Below are 21,288 nucleotides of genomic sequence, written 5' to 3'. Positions count from 1 at the left end.
GGATTAAGACACCCTAGATGCCGATTCAAGATCAGTTCATCATTTCCCCCCCTAATGGTTTGTGTTAGGGTTTCAAAAGGTAAACTGATCCTACATCTGTACCTACCGGGAACCAGGTCCTATCCGAAGTTCATAATGCTGCATTGTGTTCTGAAGAAACTCCCCTCACACACAGCCGTGTGTGTGTGTGTGTGTGTGTGTGTGTGTGTGTGTGTGTGTGTGACCAGCGTAGCACCACAGACAGCCATGATGGGTGAGGAACGTGGTGTGGGGAAAAGGCAAACAGGGGGAAATCACCTCCAACGCCATGACTACGAGCTACAGACTGGACCCTCACAAGAGATGACTGAAATAACACAACAGCCTCAGAGAGAGTGAACGAGAAGGGAAGGGAAGGAGAGAGGGGAGAGTGAGAGGAGAGGTGTCTGCTGAGACTGCAGTATTCCAGGCTGGTCTGGTTTAGAGGCTGAGTACAAACTGCTGTACTAATACTGTAGGTTAAGCTGCTCTGGGCAGGGAGGCAGGAGGACTGAAGGGGGGGAAAGCCTCTCTAGCGGATCTGATCCTCTACCCCCCCCAACCCCCATACACACACGACTGCCCATCATATTGTGGGAAGAGTTTAGCCTTCACCACAGCTCTAGAATCAGCTTAGCCATTAGAGAAGGAACAACTTAAAACTCACCTGTCATTTATTGCACTTCCACATTCATGTCACTCCCGCTATCTCTGCCGTCTAGTCCAGTTACCCACCAGGAGCTAACCCTAATGTCATTAGATAGGACTTAAGAAATACTGGGTATTAGAGTGTATGCTGCTGTCTGTCAAAGGGCTTTAGGCCCACTGCTACACTAACCTTGACCGTAGCCCAGACTGCCAGAGACAGCTAATGTGTGTGTGTATGTATACAGTGCGTGTGTGTGTATACAGTGTGTGTGTGTATACAGTGTGTGTGTATACAGTGCTTCTACCCCCAAGCCATAAAACTGCTGAACAACTAATCAAATGGCCACCCAGACTATTTACATTGAGCCCCCCACCTCCACCTAGTTTTTATACTGCTGCTACTTGCCTATGCATAGTCACTTTACAAATGACCTGAACTAACCTGTATCCCCCCCGCACATTGACCTGTATACAGCCTCCTTATTGTTATGTACATTTATTCTGTTCTTTTTTTCATTGATTCTATTTTTTATTTTTTTTACTTTAGTTTATTTAGTCAATATTTTTATCAACTCTATTTCTTGAACTGCATTGTTAGTTAAGGGCTTGTAAGTAAGCATTTCACGGTAAGGTCTACCTACACCTGTTGTGTTTGGCGCATGTGACAAATACAATTGGATTGGATTTGTTACCTTGATCTGCTGTTTGCGCAGCATGGCCAGTTCTCTCATGTCTCTGAAGGGCTGCAGTAGGTAGTGGTAGAGTTGTGTTGTAGCCTCCAGTAACTCTCCGTAGGCCTCGTCCTCCTCTGGATACACCTGCAGCAGCTCCACCATACTCTCCATGGCCCGGTGCCTCTCCAGCAGCTACAGAAAACAAGATCATTTAGAAATTCAGAAAAACATCAAAGCAACTAAAATAATTAAACAATTTACAGCATCAAGGCAGAGTTAGGAGGATTCGGTAGGCCTAGATGGCTAGGCCTGTACCAAAGAAAGAAAATAGGAAAATGGGGAACATGGTTTGAAGAACTTGTGTTTCTTCTGTGCTTCTGAATAAGGTGCTATAGGAGAGGTGCTAATAACGTTCAGGAATAGCTAATACTGTTGAGACTAGTAGCAGCGTTGATTCACAGGAGTGACTGGATCAGTGTGTGTGTGTGTGTGTGTGTGTATATAGTGGCCCCAGTCTCAGCCCAGACTCCAGACCATTTCATGATGGCTGCCTCAACAGAAAGCTCTTTCAACATCTGGAGAAAAAAATTAGAATACGTATTTACCAAATGTTACAGTACCTGTAAAATGAGAAGGTTGAGTATTTGTGCAGTCAGTGCATAAGCATGATAATGTGTGTGAGCATGTGTAAGTGTGTGTGTGTGTGTGTGTGTGTGTGTGTGTGTGTGTGTGTGTGTGTGTGTGTGTGTGTGTGTGTTAGAGGTGTAATTGCTCACAAATACACGTTTCGGTATGTATTGTGGTTTTAGGGTCACGGTTTGGTTTCGGTACAGCGGGAAAATGAAATGCCAACAGTTACTGTAGTTAAAGAGGACAAAATTAAGTGTCGGTATTCCTGACTCCATATAAAGATCATTAGTCATATAATTCCTGGTGAGAGCACCATCAGGATTAACACTTTGGATTTTCTTAAATGAAAACACATGATTACTCATTAACAACAACACTAAAATCAAGTAGAAATGTCTGTGAAATCAATATGTAAACAGGGCTCAGACATTTATAGGCCTATGCTATGTTTTCTTACAAAGAGAAAAATATGTGCACTTCTGTGTCTCTAATAAAGGGCCGTGTCTGTAGCGCTTCAATATATACTGAATAAAAATATAAACGCAACACGTAGAGTGTTGGTTCCATGTTTCATGAGCTGAAATAAAAGATCCCAGAAATGTTCCATACGCACAAAAAGCATATTTCTCTCAAATTTTGTGCACACATTTGTTGACATCCCTGTTAGTGAGCATTTCTCATTTGCCAAGATAATCCAACCACCTGACAGATGTGGCATATCAAGAAACTGATTAAACAGCATGATCATTAATTACACAGGTGCACCTTGTGCAGGGGAAAATAAAAGGCCACTCTGAAATGTGCAGTTTTGTCACACAACACAATGCCACAGATGTCTCAGGTTGAGGGAGAGTGCAAATGCAATGCTGATTGCAGGAATATCCACCAGAGCTGTTGTCAGAGAATTTAAAGTTAATTTCTCTACCATAAGCCACCTCCAACGTTGTTTTACAGAATTTGGCAGTGTGATCAACCAGCCTCACAACCGCAAACCACGTGTAACCACGCCAGCTCAGGCCCTCCACATTGGGCTTCTTCATCTGCGGGATCGTCTGAGACCAGCCACCCAGATAGCTGATGAAACTGTGGGTTTGCACAACTGAAAAATTTCTACAGAAACTGTCTTAGGGAAACTCATCTGCGTGCTCGTCGTCTAGGATCTTGACCTGACTGCAGTTCTGCATTGTAACTGACCTCAGTGAGAAAATGCTCAACTTCGATGGCCACTGGCACGCTGAAGAAGTGTGCTCTTCACAGATTAATCGCAGTTTCAACTGTACCGGGCAGATGTCAGACAGCGTGTATGGCGCCGTGTAGACGAGAGGTTTTCTGATGTCAATGTTGTAAACAGAGTGACCCATGGTGGCGATGAGGTTATGGTATGGGCAGGCATAGGCTACGGGCAATGAACACAATTGCATTTTATCTATGGCGATTTGAATGCACAGAGATACAGTGACGAGATCCTCAGGTCCATTGTCGTGCCATTCATCCGGCACCATCACCTCATGTTTCAGCATAATAATGCATGGCCCCATGTCGGATCTATACACATTTCCTGGAAGTTGAAAATGTCCCAGTTCTTCCATGGCCTACATACTCACCCATTGAGCATCTCACCCATGGACCGTGTTTGGGATGCCCTGGATCGATGTGTACAACAGTGTGTTCCAGTTCCCGCCAAAATATCTAGCAACTTCCAACAGCCATTGAAAAGGAGTGGGACAACATTCCACAGGCCACAATCAGCCTGATCAACACTATGCGAAGGAGATGTCTCGCGCTGCATAAGGCAAATGGTGGTCACACCAGATACTGACTGGTTTTCGGATCCACGTCCCCACCTTATGTTTTAAGGCATCTGTGACAAACCGATGCATATCTGTATTCCCATAATGAATTTACTTCAATTGACTGATTTCCTTATTAGAACTAAAATCAGGTCATATCTTTGAAATTGTTGCATGTTGCGTTTATATTTTCTGTTCACCGTATATAGAGTGGGTACTAACGGTTTACTGAAATGGGTGCGAGAGGTCATAACATGGTGCTAAAACCCTCTATTCTGCTCGACCATCGAGAATGGGCGCATTTCCACGGCCATAAACATGCATATCGCTCTTCTAATTTGTTTGGCCCGGTCAGATGGGAGACAGTGTTGCAGATGGGAGACGGTGTTGTGTTGTTGTTTTTTTGGCGTTTCAGTCTTGCTCCGGTAGCAGGAATACTGGTGTGATGTCGTCATAAATATGTCAACATGTTTGAGGTGTTGGCAGCTGCATAGGCTATTCTCGTTGAGCAGTGGAGACATACTCTCTCTGTCCATTGTCGCTGTAATCTACAGGGAAGCCTAAATGGTCCCAAACTGGAGATTAAAACAACGGGTGGAGAATCCTCCTGGTTTACAATCCCACCACTCGCCATCATACAGAACTAGTTCCCGGCTGCGCCTCGCAAAAAGACAGTTTGAAATGAGCCCATTAAGATTCAGATTTTGTTGACAACGTGAGCATACCCTGAAGAAAAAAAAGTCCGCTCAGCTTTACTCGAGGCATACAATGTAGCATAGGCATTGCCTATAGTCCTAGCGTTTTTAATTGTCAGATATTTTATTCAGGTTCACCTCGTACTGAACGGTTCAGTGAGAATACGTATACCGTTACACCCCTAGTGTGTAGGTGTGTGGCCATATCATAAAAATCCATTCAATATAAATTAGAAAGAGAAAACCAGCAACTGCTGCTGATACAGAACATACTGTATGTCTAGGAGTCCAGACAACTATAGCATTGTTTCCCTGATAACACTATCAAAGTAACCATTGTCCACACCTCACAACCATCAAATTAATCATGTACTAGCCTAGGAACCACTCGCTTCATACAGTACAACTCTCCCTAAGTTCTCCCAGGGATGACATTGAATGCGTAAATGTATAACTAGCCTATCTACGCAGTGAATAGCCTGAGCAGTACTCTTCTGCTCTGTCTGGTGTGGATTGAAAACAGTGGAGGAGCTGTAGATCGGATGAATAGGGGCTCTTATTTGTTAACCCTAGCCAGGCTTTCCATAGCCACATGCACACACAGAGAGACACAAGTCCACTCTAGGGACCAGAGGCTAGAGACAGACACTGTTCGATTCAGCTCCAACACTGCTCCTACTGTTTACCTTGGCCAGGCATCTCCATGGTAACCACAGACAGGCCAGCCCTGCACTAGTTGACTGTCTACCCCTGCAGCTGCTGAGAGCTCCAGAGAAACACCTTAGCTACTGTAAGTGTGGGTTGGCTGAGAGGGAGAGAGCTACAGTAGCAGCATAGCTGATTTAGTAGGAAGGTACAAGTTGCCCATAGGCACAAATGACCAAATCCTGTCAGTGGGAACAATGCAACCTCCGGGGCAAGAATGGAAAATGTTGTCTGTTGAGTGACATCATTTCCTGTGACCTCTGACCCAGGTGTGATTAAGGCAGGAGGCAGCTGAGTGTAATTACAGCCCTGGGAGCACTCCCGACCATGTTTGTGTGTGTGGTACTTGATCTCAGGTCAGTGCTAACATAACCATCACAGGGATTGGCTATCTCTTCTCGACGTACAGCTCTGATTGGCTGGGGGGGATATCCGTTCTAGGCCTATTATCAAACCGAACTCTTCCAGTCTGTCAGTGTGAAATCTGCCTTGTCTTGCTATAGTGTGATGCCAGTAGGCCCGGCAGGCAGGAAACACCTTTCCTATGAAGGGAAACACCAGTCCTGTCTTTCAAAGAACACATCCCTTTTTGAGTTAACATGTCAGCTATTTATGAGTTACATAAAATGAGTCCGCCATTACAAAATTATTCGTAAGGGAACAAGGCTGCAACACCTTCCACAGAGCTGTGTGTGTGTGTGTGACTTTAACAACATACACTGTATTGTATTCATCATTTCACTAGCTGTATATGGGTGTACACTCCTCTACGTATGCATTTGGACAGAGATGCTCAAATGTTATATTTGGATATATACTCCAGCATTTTGGATTTCAGATCAAATGTTTCATCTGAGGTGACCGTATAGAATGTAACATTTTATTTTAGGGTATTTTCCATCCGATTTGCCATTAAGAAATCAAAGCACTTATACAGTTGAAGTCAGAAGTTTACATACGCCTCAGTCAAATACATTTCTTCTCAATTTTTCACCATTCCTGACATTTAATCTTCATAAGAATTTCCTGTTTTTAGGTCAGTTAAGATCACCACTTTATTTTAAGAATGTGAAATGTCAGAATAATAGTATAGAGAATGATTTACTTCAGCTTTTATTACTATCATCACATTCCCAGTCGGTCAGAAGTTTACATACACTCAATTAGTATTTGGAAGCATTGCCTTTCAATTGTTTAACTTGGGTTAAACATTTTGGGTAGCCTTCCACAAGCTCCCCACAATAAGTTGGGTGAATTTTGGACAATTCCTCCTGACAGCACTAGTGTAACTGAGTCAGGTTTGTAGGCCTCCTTGCTCGCACACGCTTTTTCAGTTCTGCCCACAAATGTTCTATAGGATTGAGGTCAGGGCTTTGTGATGGGCACTCCAATACCCTGACTTTGTTGTCCTTAAACAGCTTGGAAATTTCCAGAAAATGTCGTCATGGCTTTAGAAGCCTCTGATAAGCTAATTGACATAATTTGAGTCAATTGGAGGTGTACCTGTGGATGTATTTCAAGGCTTACCTCTAAACTCAGTGCCTGTTTGACATCATGGGAAAATCCACCAAGACCTCAGAAAAAAATTGTAGACCTCCACAAGTCTGGTTCATCCTTGGGAGCAATTTCCGAATCCCTGAAGGTACCACGTTCATCTGTACAAACAATAGTACGCAAGTATAAACACCATGGGACCACGCAGCCGTCATACCGCTCAGGAAGGCGACACGTTCCATCCCCTTGGGAGCAATTTCCAAACGCCTGAAGGTACCATGGTCATCTGTACAAACAATAGTACACAAGTATAAACACCATGGGACCACACAGCTGTCATACCGCTCAGGAAGGAGACGCGTTGTGTCTCCTAGAGATGAACGTTCTTTGATGCGAAAAGTGCAATTCAATCCCAGAACAACAGCAAAGGACCCTGTGAAGATGCTGGAGGAAACCGGTACAAAAGTATCTATATCCACAGTAAAACGAGTCCTATTTTTTTTTTTAAAAGAGATATATTTTATCTTTATTTTACTAGGCAAGTCAGTTAAGAAAAAATTCTTATTTTCAATGACGGCCTAGGAACAGTGGGTTAACTGCCTGTTCAGGGGCAGAGCGACAGATTTCTACCTTGTCAGCTCGGCGATTGGAACTTGCAACCTTTCGGTTACTAGTCCAACGCTCTAACCACTAGGCTACCCTGCCGCCCCGACATAATCTGAAGGCCGATCGGCAAGGAAGAAGCCACTGCTCCAAAACCGCCATAAAAAACCCAGACTACGGTTTGCAACTGCACATGGGGACAAAGATAGTTCTTTTTGGAGTAATGTCCACTGGTCTGATGAAACAAAAACAGAACTTTTTGGCCATAATGACCATCGTTATGTTTGGAGGAAAAAGGGTGACGCTTGCAAACCGAAGAACACCATCCCAACCGTGAAGCACGGGGGTGGCAGCATCATGTTGTGGGGGGTGCTTTGCTGCATTAGGGACTGGTGCACTTCACAAAATAGATGGCATCATGAGGGAAGAAAATTATGTGGATATATTGAAGCAACATCTCAAGACATCAGTCAGGAAGTTAAAGCTTGGTCGCAAATGGGTCTTCCAAATGGACAATGACCCCAAGCATACTTCCAAAGTTGTGGTAAAATGGCTTAATTAGGGCTAGGTTTCCCGTCAGCGGGACACCTGTCGACAATTTCCGGTGAAATTAGAGGGCGCACAATTCAAATAAATAATCGTCAAAATTATGGATATTCAACATCTAGGTACATACACGTGTCTTATATTGGTTAAAAGCTTAAATTATTGTTAAGCCAACTGCATTGTCCGATTTACAATAGGCTTAACAGCGAAAGCATGCCATGCCATTGTTTGAGGACGGTGCACCACATCAACATATTTTTCAACCAGCACAGGCTTCATAAAATCACAAATAGCGATTTAAATAAATCTCTTTTTGAAAATGTTCCTCTGATTTTCAATCCAAAGGGTCCCAGCTACAACATGCATAGTCGTTTTGTTAGATAAAATCCTTCTTTATATCCCCAAAAAATTGTTTAGTTGGCGCAATCGATTTGAAACAATGTTTAGTTGGCGAAATCGATTTGAGACAATGTTTAGTTGGCGCAATTGACATGCAGACAATGGAATCCTAAAAGCTAACGTTAAACTTTGTTAAAACAAGTCAAACTACATTTCTATATAATCCTCAGGTACCCTAAAATGTAATTAAACTATAATATATTTCCTGTATATTTCATACGGGAAAAAGTATGTGCAATAGAAAAGAAAAATTAGCTAGTGTGCGTCCTCTTCGTCGCGCGCCCAGACTGATTTCCAACTCTGACTCCCTGTATCAAAACTCAAAATTCTTCCTCGTTTTGGAAGGAACAAGCCTGAAACCATGATCAAAGACTGTTAACATCTAGTGGAAGCCATAGGAATTGCAATCTGGGAGCTAGAATTACATAGGACCCATAGCTTTTCATTGTAAGAGCATGGGTTCTCAAAAAAAATTCTGGTTGGTTTTTCTTTGGATTTTGTCCTACCATATCGATTGTGTTATTGTCTCATACATTATAACATTTTAACAAACTTCAAAGTTTTTTCTATCGAATGGTACCAATTATATGCATATCCTGGCTTCTGGGCCTGAGTAACAGGCAGTTTACTTTGGCAATCAGGCAGATATTCTGAAAAGGGGACACTAACAAGTTAAAAGGCGCAGTCAACTTAGAGGTAGCTTTCTGTCGACTGTGATACAGTGAATTATAAGTGAGATAATCTGTCTGTAAACACTTGTTTCATGCACAAAGTAGATGTCCTAACCGACTTGCCAAAACTATAGTTTGTTAACCTGTTGAAACAAGGGGGCACTATTTTCATTTTTGGAAAAATAACATTCCCAAAGTAAACGGGCTATTTTGTCAGGACAAGATGCTAGAAAATGCATATAATTGACAGCTTAGGATAGAAAACACTAAAGTTTCCAAAACTGTAAAAATATTGTCTCTGAGTATAACAGAACTGATATTGCAGGCGAAACCTGAGAAAAATCCAATCAGGAAGTGACTCATGTTTTGAAAGCTCTGCGTTCCGATGCATCCCTATTGAGCAGTGAATGGGCTATCAACCAGATTCCTTTTTCTACGTATTCCCCAAGGTGTCTACATCATTTTAACGTAGTTTCACGCCTTTATGTTGTAGAATGAGCGTAAACGACTACATTGCGTAAGTGTCCGGCTGAGGGCTCTCAGAGTAATTCTTGCGTAATAGACAGAGGTAGCTATTTTTCCTCCCGGTCTTACTGAAAATACAGCTGTCCCGGTGGATATATTATCGAATAGATATTTGAAAAACACCTTGAGGATTGATTATAAAACAACATTTGCCATGTTTCTGTCGATATTATGGAGCTAATTTGGAATATTTTTTGGCGTTGTCGTGACAGCAATTTCCGGTCAAATTCTCAGCCAAACGTGAAGAACTAACAGAGTTATTTCGGCTACAAAAATAATATTTTTGGAAAAAAGGAACATTTGCTATCTAACTGGGAGTCTCGTGAGTGAAAACATCCGAAGCTCAAAGGTAAACGATTTAATTTGATTGGTTTTCTGATTTTCGTGACCAGGTTGCCTGCTGCTAGCTAGGCATAATGCTATGCTATCGATAAACTTACACAAATGCTTGTCTTGCTTTGGCTGTAAAGCATAATTTCAAAATCTGAGATGACAGGGTGATTAACAAAAGGCTAAACTGTATTTCAATATATTTTACTTGTATTTCATGAATATGAATATTTTCTAGTAATATTATTTGACTGTGGCGCTATGCTATTCAGGCTGCTCACGAAAATGATCCCGCGACAGGGATGGGTAGCGTCAAGAAGTTTAACAAGAAATTTGTGGAGTGGTTGAAAAGAGTTTAAATGACTCCAATCTAGGTGTATGTAAACTTCCGACTTCAACTGAATATATAGTCTCCCCCATTTGAAGATGTCATAAGTATTTAGATACATTTCACTTATAGTGTATTAAAGCTAGAGGTCGACCGATTATGATTTTTCAACGCTACCGATACCGATTATTGGAGGACCATAAAAGCCGATATCGATTAAATCGGCCAATTTGTTTTACATTTATTTGTAATAATGACAATTACAACAATACTGAATGAACACTTATTTTAACTTAATATAATAAATCAATAAAATCAATTTAGCCTCAAGTAAATAATGAAACATGTTCAATTTGGTTTAAATAATGCAAAAACAAAGTGTTGGAGAAGAAAGTAAAAGTGCAATATGTGCCATGTAAGAAAGCTAACGTTTAAGTTCCTTGCTCAGAACATGAGAACATATGAAAGCTGGTGGTTCCTTTTAACATGAGTCTTCAATATTCCCAGGTAAGAAGTTTTAGGTTGTAGTTATTATAGGACTATTTCCCTCTATACCATTTGTATTTCATTAACCTTTGACTATTGGATGTTCTTATAGGCAATTTAGTATTGCCAGTGTAACAGTATAGCTTCCGTCCCTCTCCTCGCTCCTCCCTGGGCTCGAACCAGCAACACAATGACAATTAGCGCGCGCTAACTAGCTAGCCATTTCACTTCGGTTACACGAGCCTCATCTCGGGAGTTGATAGGCTTGAAGTCATAAACAGCGCAATGCTTCACGCACAACGTAGAGCTGCTGGCAAAACTCACAAAAGTGCAGTTTGAATGAACGTTTACGCGCCTGCTTCTGCCTACCACCGCTCAGTCAGTAGGAAAGAGTGCCTCCTACTGGCCCTCAAACACCACTTCCAGCAGCATCTGGTCTCCCATCCAGGAACTGACCAGGACCAACCCTGCTTAGCTTCAGAAGCAAGCCAGCAGTGGTATGCAGGGTGGTATGCTGCTGGATGGGAGACCAGATGCTGCTGGAAGTGATGTTGGAGGGCCAGTAGGAGGCACTCTTTCCTCTGGTCTAAAAACAAATATCCCAATGCCCTAGGGCAGTGATTGGGGACACTACCCTGTGTAGGGTGCCGTCTTTTGGCAGATAACATGTATTGTGATGTAGCATGTCAGGGGAAGATGTGCATAGCTCACATTAGCTAGCTAAGTTTCTAATAACAGCTAACTGTAGCCCATTGACCTTTAGGGGGTCAATACAGGGCAGGTACTTGAATACTAGCACAAAATGTAAAATCCTCAAGTTGTTACGGGAAAGCTGCGCTGCTATGTCAACAGAGCTCGGTGCTTATTATCGGCTGTATTAGGTTACGAAATCCAACTGTTTGTGTATAATGTTCATGATATGTTAGAGAAAGAACCCACTGAACAATTAAGAACATGAATAATCATATTTGTCTTGGTAATAATGTATTATATAACATAACCCACTGAACAATTAAGAACATGAATAATCATATTTGTCTTGGTAATAATGTATTATATAACATAAGTGCAATTTAAATTTGCCAAAATGCATTTTCACCCACTCTGGGCAAAGATGGTGAACACCGTAAAATATATATATGGCTCTGGGCAGCAAATAGCAAAACACATCAGCAAGCAGAGCCATGCACACTCAGAGATTCGGGCCAATGCGGTTTCTGCATTATGATGCATTTACAGGACACTTCAACATTCTATGGCAGCCATGTTAGCTCCCGATTAACAGTACACGGTGGACACAGACCTGCTAAACTTGAAGAACTTTTAGGAGTACCACTTCAGCACGGCGGCAGCAACCCAGGCCCTGCGGACCCCACAACGGCGCGTGCGACACCCACACTGTACTGTCCTCCTTAAGGTGTCTGCAACCATCATTTGACAGCCAGCCAAACTCTAATGAAGAACTGAACCAGATCGGCTTTCTATAAACCTCAAGTTGTATAGTTGAAACAGTGTAAAACTAACAATACAGAAAAATTAAATTATTGGAGCAGCTCAGACTAAAAGGCAATATAAATGTACAACAGAGTCTAACTGACGTTTCATTGTCTCATAGTGAACAATACAATACTTGACCAACACAATACATAGAAAACACGTATTCTACTTGACTATTGTTCTAAACTGGATTACTATCTAAATAGCATGTAAGCTAACTAAAGTGTGAAGAGAAATCACATGTAGAGAGAAGCTAGCAGCAAAACAGCACTTAACAGGCAGGCTAGGCTATAGTACACGTTAGCTGCGGCTAAACAAAACAATTGAACTAGGCCTATATGAGCTAGTTTCAGATCTCCACACTGACATAATCCATCATGTTAGGTCTGGCTACTAGACTGCCATTCATTCAACATGCCTTGTTGCCGTTGGTGAACTGACTATCATCACATCATTAGAAGCCTACTGTTGACAGAGCTAGATCAAGCAATCAAAATCAATGTCATATGCGCAAAATACCTTGAAATGCTTACATACACGCTTTTTCCCAACAATGCAGAGTAAAAATAGTAGCACAAGAGATAATAATAACAAGACTATATGCAAGAAGTACCGGTACTGAATCAATGTGCAGGGGTACGAGGCAGCTGAGGTAATATGTACATGTAAGTAGGGGTAAAACTGACTGTGCAATCAGGACGGAAAATAAACAGAGTAGCAGCAGCGTAGGTGAAGTGTAAAAGTGTGTGTGGCATCAATATGCAGAAGTGTGTGTGAGCGTGTGTAAGTAAACACAACAAAAAAAGAAACGTCCTCTCACTGTCAACTGCATTTATTTTCAGCAAACTTAACATGTGTAAATATTTGTATGAACATAACAAGATTCAACAACTGAGACACAGACTGAACAACTTCCCCAGACATGTGACTAACAGAAATGGAATAATGTGTCCGTGAACAAAGGGGGGGGGTCAATATCAAAAGTCAATGCAGCTGGTGGCCACACCAGATACTAAGTACTGCAGTGCATCTCCTCCTGATGGACTGCACCAGATTTGCCAGTTCTTGCTGTGAGATGTTACTCCACTCTTCCACCAAGGCAACTGCAAGTTCCCAGATATTTCTGGGGGAATGTCCATGGCCCTAGCCCTCCGATCCAACAGGTCTCAGACGTGCTCAATGGGATTGAGATCCGGGCTCTTCACTGGCCATGGCAGAACACTGACATTCCTGTCTTGCAGGAAATCACACACAGAACGAGCAGTATGGCTGGTGGCATTGTCATGCTGGAGAGTCATGTCAGGATGAACCTGCAGGAAGGGTACCACATGAGGGAGGAGGACGTCTTCCCTGTAACGCACAGTGTAGAGATTGCCTGCAATGACAACAAACTCAGTCCGATGATGCACACCGCCCAGACCATGACAGACCCTCCACCTCCAAATTGATCCCGCTCCAGAGTACAGGCCTCGGTGTAACGCTCATTCCTTCGACCATTAACGTGAATCTGACCATCACCCCTGGTAAGACAAAACCATGACTCGTCAGTGAAGAGCACTTTTTGCCAGTCCTGTCTAGTCCAGCGACGGTGAGTTTGTACTCATAGGCGACGTTGTTGCTGGTGATGTCTGGTCAGGACCTGCCTTACAGCAGGCCTACAAGCCCTCAGTCCCGTCTCTCTCAGCCTGTTGCGGACAGTCTGAGCATTGATGGAGGGATTTTGCGTTCCTGGTGTAACTTGGGCAGTTGTTAACATCCTGTACCTGTCCCACAGGTGTGATGTTCGGATGTACCAATCCTGTGCAGGTGTTGTTACACATGGTCTGCCACTGTGAGGATGATCAGCTGTCTGTCCTGTCTCCCTGTAGCGCTGTCTTAGGCGTTTCTCACTAAGGACATTGCAATTTATTGCCCCGGCCACATCTGCAGTCCTCATGCCTCCTTGCAGCATGCCTAAGGCACATTCACGCATATAAGCAGGGACCATGTGCATCTTTCTTTTGGTGTTTTTCAGAGTCAGTAGAAAGGTCGTTACAGTGTCCTAAGTTGTCATAACTCTGACCTTAATTGCCTCTAAGCTGTTAGTGTCTTAACGACCGTTCCACAGGTGCATGTTCATTAATTGTTTATGGTTCATTGAACAAGCATGGGAAACAGTGTTAAAACCCTTTACAATGAAGATCTGTGAGGTTATTCGGATTTTACAAATTATCTTTGAAAGACAGGGTCCTGAAAAAGGGACATTTCTTTTTTTGCTGAGTTTGTGTGAGTGTGTTGGTAGAGTCCAGTGAGTGTGCATAATGTCAGTGCAAGAGAGTTCATGCAAAAAAGGGTCAATGCAAATACTCTGGGTTGCTATTTGATGAACTATTCACCAGTCTTATGGCTTGGGGGTAGAAGCTGTTCAGGAGCCTTTCGATTCCAGAATTAGCGCTCCGGTGACATTTGTCGTGAGGTAGCAGAGTGAATGGCTTGGCTGGCTGGGATCTTTGACAATTTTCCAGGCTTCCTCTGACACCGCCTGATAAAGAGGTCCTGGATGGCAGGGAGCTCGGCTCCAGTGATGTACTCTGTAGTGTCTTACAGTCGGATGCTAAGCGGTGATGCAGTCAGTCAAAATGCTGGTGGAGCTCTAGAACTTTTTGAGGATCTGAGGGCCCATGCCAAATGTTGTCAGCCCCCTGAGGGGGAAGAGATGTTGTCATGCCTTTTTTACGACTGTGTTGGTGTGTGTGGACCAAGTTAATTCCTCAGTGATGCGGACAGAGGAACTTGAAGCTCTTTAACCGCTCCACTACAGCGCCGTCAATGTGGATGGGGGCGTGCTTGCCCGTCCGTTTCCTGTAGTCCACGATCAGCTCCTTTGTCTTGCTGACATTGAGGTTGTTGTCACTAATCTCCTCCCTATAGGCTGTCTTATCGTCATCGATGATCAGGCCTACCACCGTTGTGTCATCAGCAAACTTAGTGATGGTGTTGGAGTCATGCGTGGCCATGCAGTCGTGGGTGAACAAGGAGTACAGGAGGGGACTGATCATGCACCCCTGAGGGGCCCCCGTGTTAAGGGTCAGCGTGGCGGATGTGTTTTTGCTTACCCTCACCACTTGCGGACGGCCCATCAGGATCCAGTTGCAGAGTGGGGGTGTTCATTCCCAGGGTCCTGAGCTCAGTGATGAGCAAGGAGGGCACTATGGTGTTGAACATGGAGATATAGTCAATGAACAGCATTCTCACATAGGTGTTCCTCTTACCCAGGTTGGATTGGCAGTGTGGAGTGCAATAGAGATAGCATCATCTGTTGGTCTGTTGGGGCGGTATGCAAATTGTAGTGGGTCCAGTGGGTCTGGTATGATGGTGTTGATGTGAGCCATGACCAGCCTTTCATGGCTACAGATGTTAGTGCTACAAGGCGATAGTCATATACACTGGTTACCTTGGTATTCTTGGGCACAGGAACTATGGTGGTCTGCTTGAAACATGTAGATATTACAGACTGGGTTAGGGAGAGGTGAAAATGTCAGTGAATACACTTGCCAGCTGGTCAGCGCATGCTCTGAGTACGAGTCCTGGTAATCTGTCTGGCCCTGCAGCCTTGTGAATGTTAACCTGCTTAAGGTCTTACATTAGCTACTGAGAGCGAGATCACACAGCCGTCGAGAACAGCTGGTGCTTTCGTGCATGGTTCAGTGTTGCTAGCCTCAAACCAAGCATAGAAGTTATTTAGCTCATCTGTTAGGCTTGCGTCACTGGGCGATCTTTGTCCTGTATTGATGCTTTTCCTGTTTTCATGGCTTGTAGGGTGATTTTTTATAAGTGTCCGGATTAGTGTCCCACTCCTTGAAAGGGGCAGCTCTAGCCTTTAGCTCAGTGTGAATATTGCCTGTAATCCATGACTTATGGTTGGGATATGTACATACAGTCACTGGGGGAACAACTTGTTACTGAAGCCGGTGAGTGATTTGGTAAACTCTTCAATGTTATCGGATGAATCCCGGAATATATTCCAGCTTTATCGGACCAGTTCCGTAATTGAAAGAGTCACTGGTACCTCCTGTTTGAGTTTTTGCTTGTAAGCAGGAATCAGGAGGATACAGTTATGGTCAGATTTGCCGAAGGGAGGGCGGGGAGGGCTTTGTATGCTTTACTCTGTGTGTGGAGTAAAGGTGGCCTAGAGTTGTTGCCTCTGGTTGCACAGGTGACATGCTGGATTTCAGCTTCCCTGTATTAAAATCACTGGCCACTAGGAGCGCTGCCTCTGGATGTGTATTTTCTTTTTTGCATATGGCCCTGTACAGTTTGTTGAGTGCGGTCTAAGTGGCAGCACCGGTCTGTGGTGATAACTAGACAGCTACGCAATATATAGATGAAAACTCTCTGGGTAAATAGTGTGGTCTGCAGCTTATCATTAGGTATTCTGACTCAGGCTAGCAAAATATAGAGACTTCCTTAACATTAGAGATTGCGCACCAGCTGTTGTTAACCTCTCTAGGGTAGGGGGCAGCATTTGTAATTTTGGATGAAAGGCATGCCCAAATTAAACCACCTGCTACTCATGCCCAGAAGATATGATATGCATATAAGTAGATTTGGTGGTAGATTTGGATAGAAAACACTCTAAAGTTTCCAAAACTGTTAAAATAGTGTCTGTGAGTATAACAGAACTGATTTGGCAGGCGAAAACCTGAGAAAAATCCATTCAGGAAGTATATATTTTTTTGTGGTTTTGTAGTTCTATTCAATGCCATTACAGTATCCATTGACTTAGGACTCAATTTGCAGTTCCTATGCCTCCCACTAGATGTTAACGGTCTTTAGAAATTGTTTCAGGCTTGTATTCTTATAAATGAGGGAGTAAGACCAGTTTGAATGAGTGGACCCTGACGTGTCACAGAGCTTTTTCATGCGCAATCCCGAGAGAGTGCATTTCTTGTTTACCTTTTATATTGACAACGTTATTGTCCGGTTGAAATATTAGATCATTTAGGCTAAAAACAACCTGAGGATTGAATATAAACATCGTTTGACATGTTTCTATGAACTTTACAAATACAATTTGGATTTTTTTTGTCTACCTGTTTTCACTGCCTTTGAGCCTGTGGAATACTGAAGAAAATGTGTGAAACAAATGGAGGTTTTTGAATATAAAGACACTTTATCGAACAAAAGGAACATTTATTGAGTAAATGAATGTCTTCTGAGTGCCACCATATGAAGATCATCAAAGGTAAGGGATTCATTTTATCTCTATTTCTGAGTTTTGTAACGCTTCTGCCTGGCTGGTTACTGTTTGTAATAATTTGTCAACTGGGCAATGTTCTGGGCTAGGTATGCTTTCACCAAAAAGCATTTTATAAATCTGACACCGTGATTGGATTAACAAGAAGTTAATCTTTAAACCTATGTAAAATATGTTTTGTTTTCTGAATTTTTATAATAAGCATTTCTGTATTTGAATTTGGAGCTCTGCAATCTCACTGGATGTTGGACAGATGGGACGCTAGCGTCCCACATACCCTAGAAAGGTTAAAAAAGAGACACATCCCTCCCCCTAACCTTACCCGACGGTGCTGTACGTTCTTGACGGCGCATAGAAAACCTAGGTAGATGTATATTATCCATGACCTTGTTCAAGAGGACAGATCAAGAAATGATTCATTTATCCACAATTTTTGATAGTACTACGACTATGGAGCCCAAGTCCTCTGATTGGTTCAGCTCCAACTTCACACAGTTGAGTGCAAAAACCACAAAGTGCCAACTAGATGCCTATTTTTGCATATTTTATGATAGTTTTCATTCTATGGCAGCCATGTTCAGGGTTCATACACATTTTGACAAGTCTCTGAATGTCCTTGAATGGCCCGGGCAGAGCCTGGACTTAAACCTGATTAAACATCTCTGGAGAGACCTGAAAATAGCTGTGCCGCAACGCTCCCCATCCAACCTGACAGAGCTTGAGAAGATCTGCAGAGAAGAATGGGATAACCTCCCCAAATACAGGTGTTCCAAGCTTGTAGCATCATACCCATATGAAGACTCGATGATGTAATTAATAGCTGCCAAAAGGTACTGTGTATTTTATTGTACTGATCAACAACATATGAATAGAAGTAGCTTATTTATTCAAGTGCACACTGTCTCTTTAAACAGTAATGATGTCATTCATGAGGAAAAAGGGGGGCAGTTTGCTGAGGCAATAGACCCTCTTTGGAAGAGATGTGAGAGAGAGAACAATTATGTGAATTAATAAAGTTTTGGTGGCAATTAGCTTTGAAATCAGCATATTTTGCATTTTCACAAACAAGGTACTAGGGTAGTGAATTGATGCTGGCTTCAGCTGTACGCTAGCAAGGATAGTTAGCCTACCAAGCTGGAAGCTACCGGTATCTTCTTGCATTGTAATGTGTTCTAGCCTGTATGGACATTGTTTTGCGAACAATAATGAACATTTTCAACATTTTTACATGCCGTGTCGCATTATTCAAGTGTGTTATTCAGAAGTTTCGGTATACTGTGCAACACTAATGCGCATAGTCTTTAGTTGTTTTAACGGAATAACCCAAAATGATACTTTTTTTCAGCTCAGATTTACACAAGGCATACAACACAGCGTACGCATAACCTATAGGCCTAGTGTTTTTTTTTTGTAAAAATATATATTTTTTTATGTATGTATTTGGGTTCAGTGTGGCCCAAACGAGGTCCCTGTACCGAACGGTTCGGTACGAATACGTGTACTATTACACCCCTATTAAATACATTTTAGAAATATAGGACAGATTCGCTCTGACTCGACAGGGCTAAAACCCATAGCAACCAACCCGAGCTGTCTCTCTACACTCACGTCAAAAACACTCCACAGACAAGGTCTGAAAAGGGTTAGGATAGCTATCAAAGCTGTATCTTGGGCTGTGCAGATGTAAAAACTTCTCAGACTCAGTGGGGTGTGTAGGACTGGGAGCGAGGGAGGTTTGCCGTAATTACAGGAGTCTCGATGACTTTTACAGACTGGGAGTGCCCATCTTACTGTAAACCCTTTCTATGACAAACTAATGTTACTCTGAATCAAAACTCGGATCAAACTTTAAATCCCAGAGAAAGTAGACTTTTTGTTTTAATTCGGTACAGATAACCTCTGGTAATAACGTTCAAACTAATAGACTATAAATCATTCTTTGAATTTTCCATGTTGTAGCCTACTTTTGAAGTCCCATGTTATTTTTGACAAGTGCTATTGATGTTTTGATGGTTGTTTAGGCAAATATCTGGATCAAAGTGTATGAAGCCAAAGGCAAGTTTCCATATTGTGTGTGGACATTGAACAAGACTATTGCTCTATTCATTCTATTCCATAAATGCTTAGCACAGTGTTTGCTCTCTCTTCTCAAGCAGTGTATCCCACAACTGAATCATTTTACATAGTGCAGGCAGGCAGACAGGCAGGGCAGAGGTTGAGATAAGGACACAGTGAGTTAACCCAGTGATTCTCTGACTCGTATCCCAGCTGGTCCTATGGCCTTCTCACTATCAGCATGGAGGCCTGCACAAAGTCAGTGACTGTCTCCCCTCAATGACATCATCACCCAATGACTGACAGAGGTTGGAGCTCAATCAGCTGTGACATTCTCATCATAGCCCACAGCCTCAGTCAGAGGAAGCTATTGTGTGTCCATTGAGTTGCTGCTCTCTTACTCCCCTCTGTCCTTGGCCTTCACCACCAACCCACACTACTAATATACAATGGCCTCCTCTCCCTCTCTGTTTCCTCCCCTTTTCCTGCACTGTATTCAGAGAGGAGTTCTCTTTGTCCTACTCTGTGAGATGTCTGTCTGGCCTGTCGTGAATTATTATTAGGTGTGGTGTAGTGCATTCTGCATTCTGCCTACAGCTCAAGCAAAATCAACCCACGGAATCCCCCGCAAAAAAACAAAAACATGCTCGAGCACACAGGCACACACGATTACGCTCAAATTTTATTATGTTTGTGGCAGAGGATGTGAGGTCAGTTTCAGCAACCTCCACACACACCTGCCAGCACCTACAATATGAAAACACAGTGTGTCTCCCTCTCCCCATCTCTCTGAGGAAGAAACACCTTACGGAGTCAAACCAGGTCACCACAGCAACAGGGAATCACACAAGGTCTCCAGTAATAGACTCATTTGCTATAAGGATGCACATTTCAGTCAATTTTGCTACCAACTAACTGAACCTCATTAACCGGTAAAATGACGTGGCAAACAATCTCTGGTAGTGTTTTGTATATATAATGACGAGATGCTTATGTTTCCAGCCTAACAATTGGAGTTGTACCAAGGCGATAAGGCGGGCGACAAGCTTAGGCCCAAAATAACTTTATTTGCAGGAAAACACAGCTCTAATGTGAGCAGACCTAATGTGAGAAGTTCCATATCTGACAGAGTTGAACATCTGTTAGAAACTTGGAAAGAGGAGGACTCTAATAGCAACTACTATGATGGGTTTCTAATATGACTAGGATTGTGCCTTTGGCATCTGGACAATGGAAGAAAGTTGATATGAAAATCAATAGGACAAGAAAGAAATGTCATGAGGAAGTCTTTATAAAATAACTGCCTCCACATTTCTATGGTTGGATTTTGGCCAGGCTACTTTGAAGCAAGGTCAGACATGCCTCGTTATCTGAAGTGAAGTAAACCGTTCAGGTTTCAAACAATTATACTGCCTCAAGATCACGTTGCAAAGTAGTGGGTGACACGCTGATAGTCAATGGTAGGCAGGCTATAGCCTATGCAGCCGAATGGGTGGAGCACGTTACGAGTTGAAAATGAGAAATAAAAATAACTCCTTTTTAAATCGTGGCCACCAAAGTTTTTAACACACAATTTCATTTAGAATTGTTATTTGTTGCGCAATGACTGGGCTTCACTCCAGTAGCCTACAGGCTTATTGAGGAGCTACTTTCGCACTGTCTGACAGGTGGTAGGCTATTCTGCTCTTCAAACTAGGGTATGCGGTGCGCGTGTGATGAATAAAACGCACACGCCAATTTAATTCCACAAAATGATGCAAATTAACCTATAGACTGATAAGCATTGTAAATGTATTTTTGATGGCTAACCGATTTACATTCCTAATTACTATCCTCATCCTGCCATCATTCTTATCCAGGTTTCTCCATCATATAAAAGGCTGGGAATTGGCAGGGACCTCACGATACAAAATTCTCACGATACTTAGTAGGGATGCACGACATATCGGTGAACATAT

General features: G+C 42.7%; 1 protein-coding gene across 1 annotated transcript in view; it reads right to left on the bottom strand.

Moving 5' to 3' along the window:
- LOC112230820 (junction-mediating and -regulatory protein) overlaps positions 1 to 21,288 on the bottom strand; it is a 54,457-nt gene that overhangs the window by 28,455 nt on the left and 4,714 nt on the right. The window contains exon 2 of the mRNA XM_042311270.1: positions 1,359 to 1,532. Coding sequence (XP_042167204.1) covers positions 1,359 to 1,532 — 174 coding nt within the window. The remainder of the gene's footprint in view (positions 1 to 1,358; positions 1,533 to 21,288) is intronic.

Source organism: Oncorhynchus tshawytscha, linkage group LG33 (assembly GCF_018296145.1).
Source record: "Oncorhynchus tshawytscha isolate Ot180627B linkage group LG33, Otsh_v2.0, whole genome shotgun sequence".
Lineage (NCBI taxonomy): Eukaryota > Metazoa > Chordata > Actinopteri > Salmoniformes > Salmonidae > Oncorhynchus > Oncorhynchus tshawytscha.
Note: the sequence above shows the minus strand (reverse complement) of the source record. Positions and strands in the feature narration are given on the sequence as shown.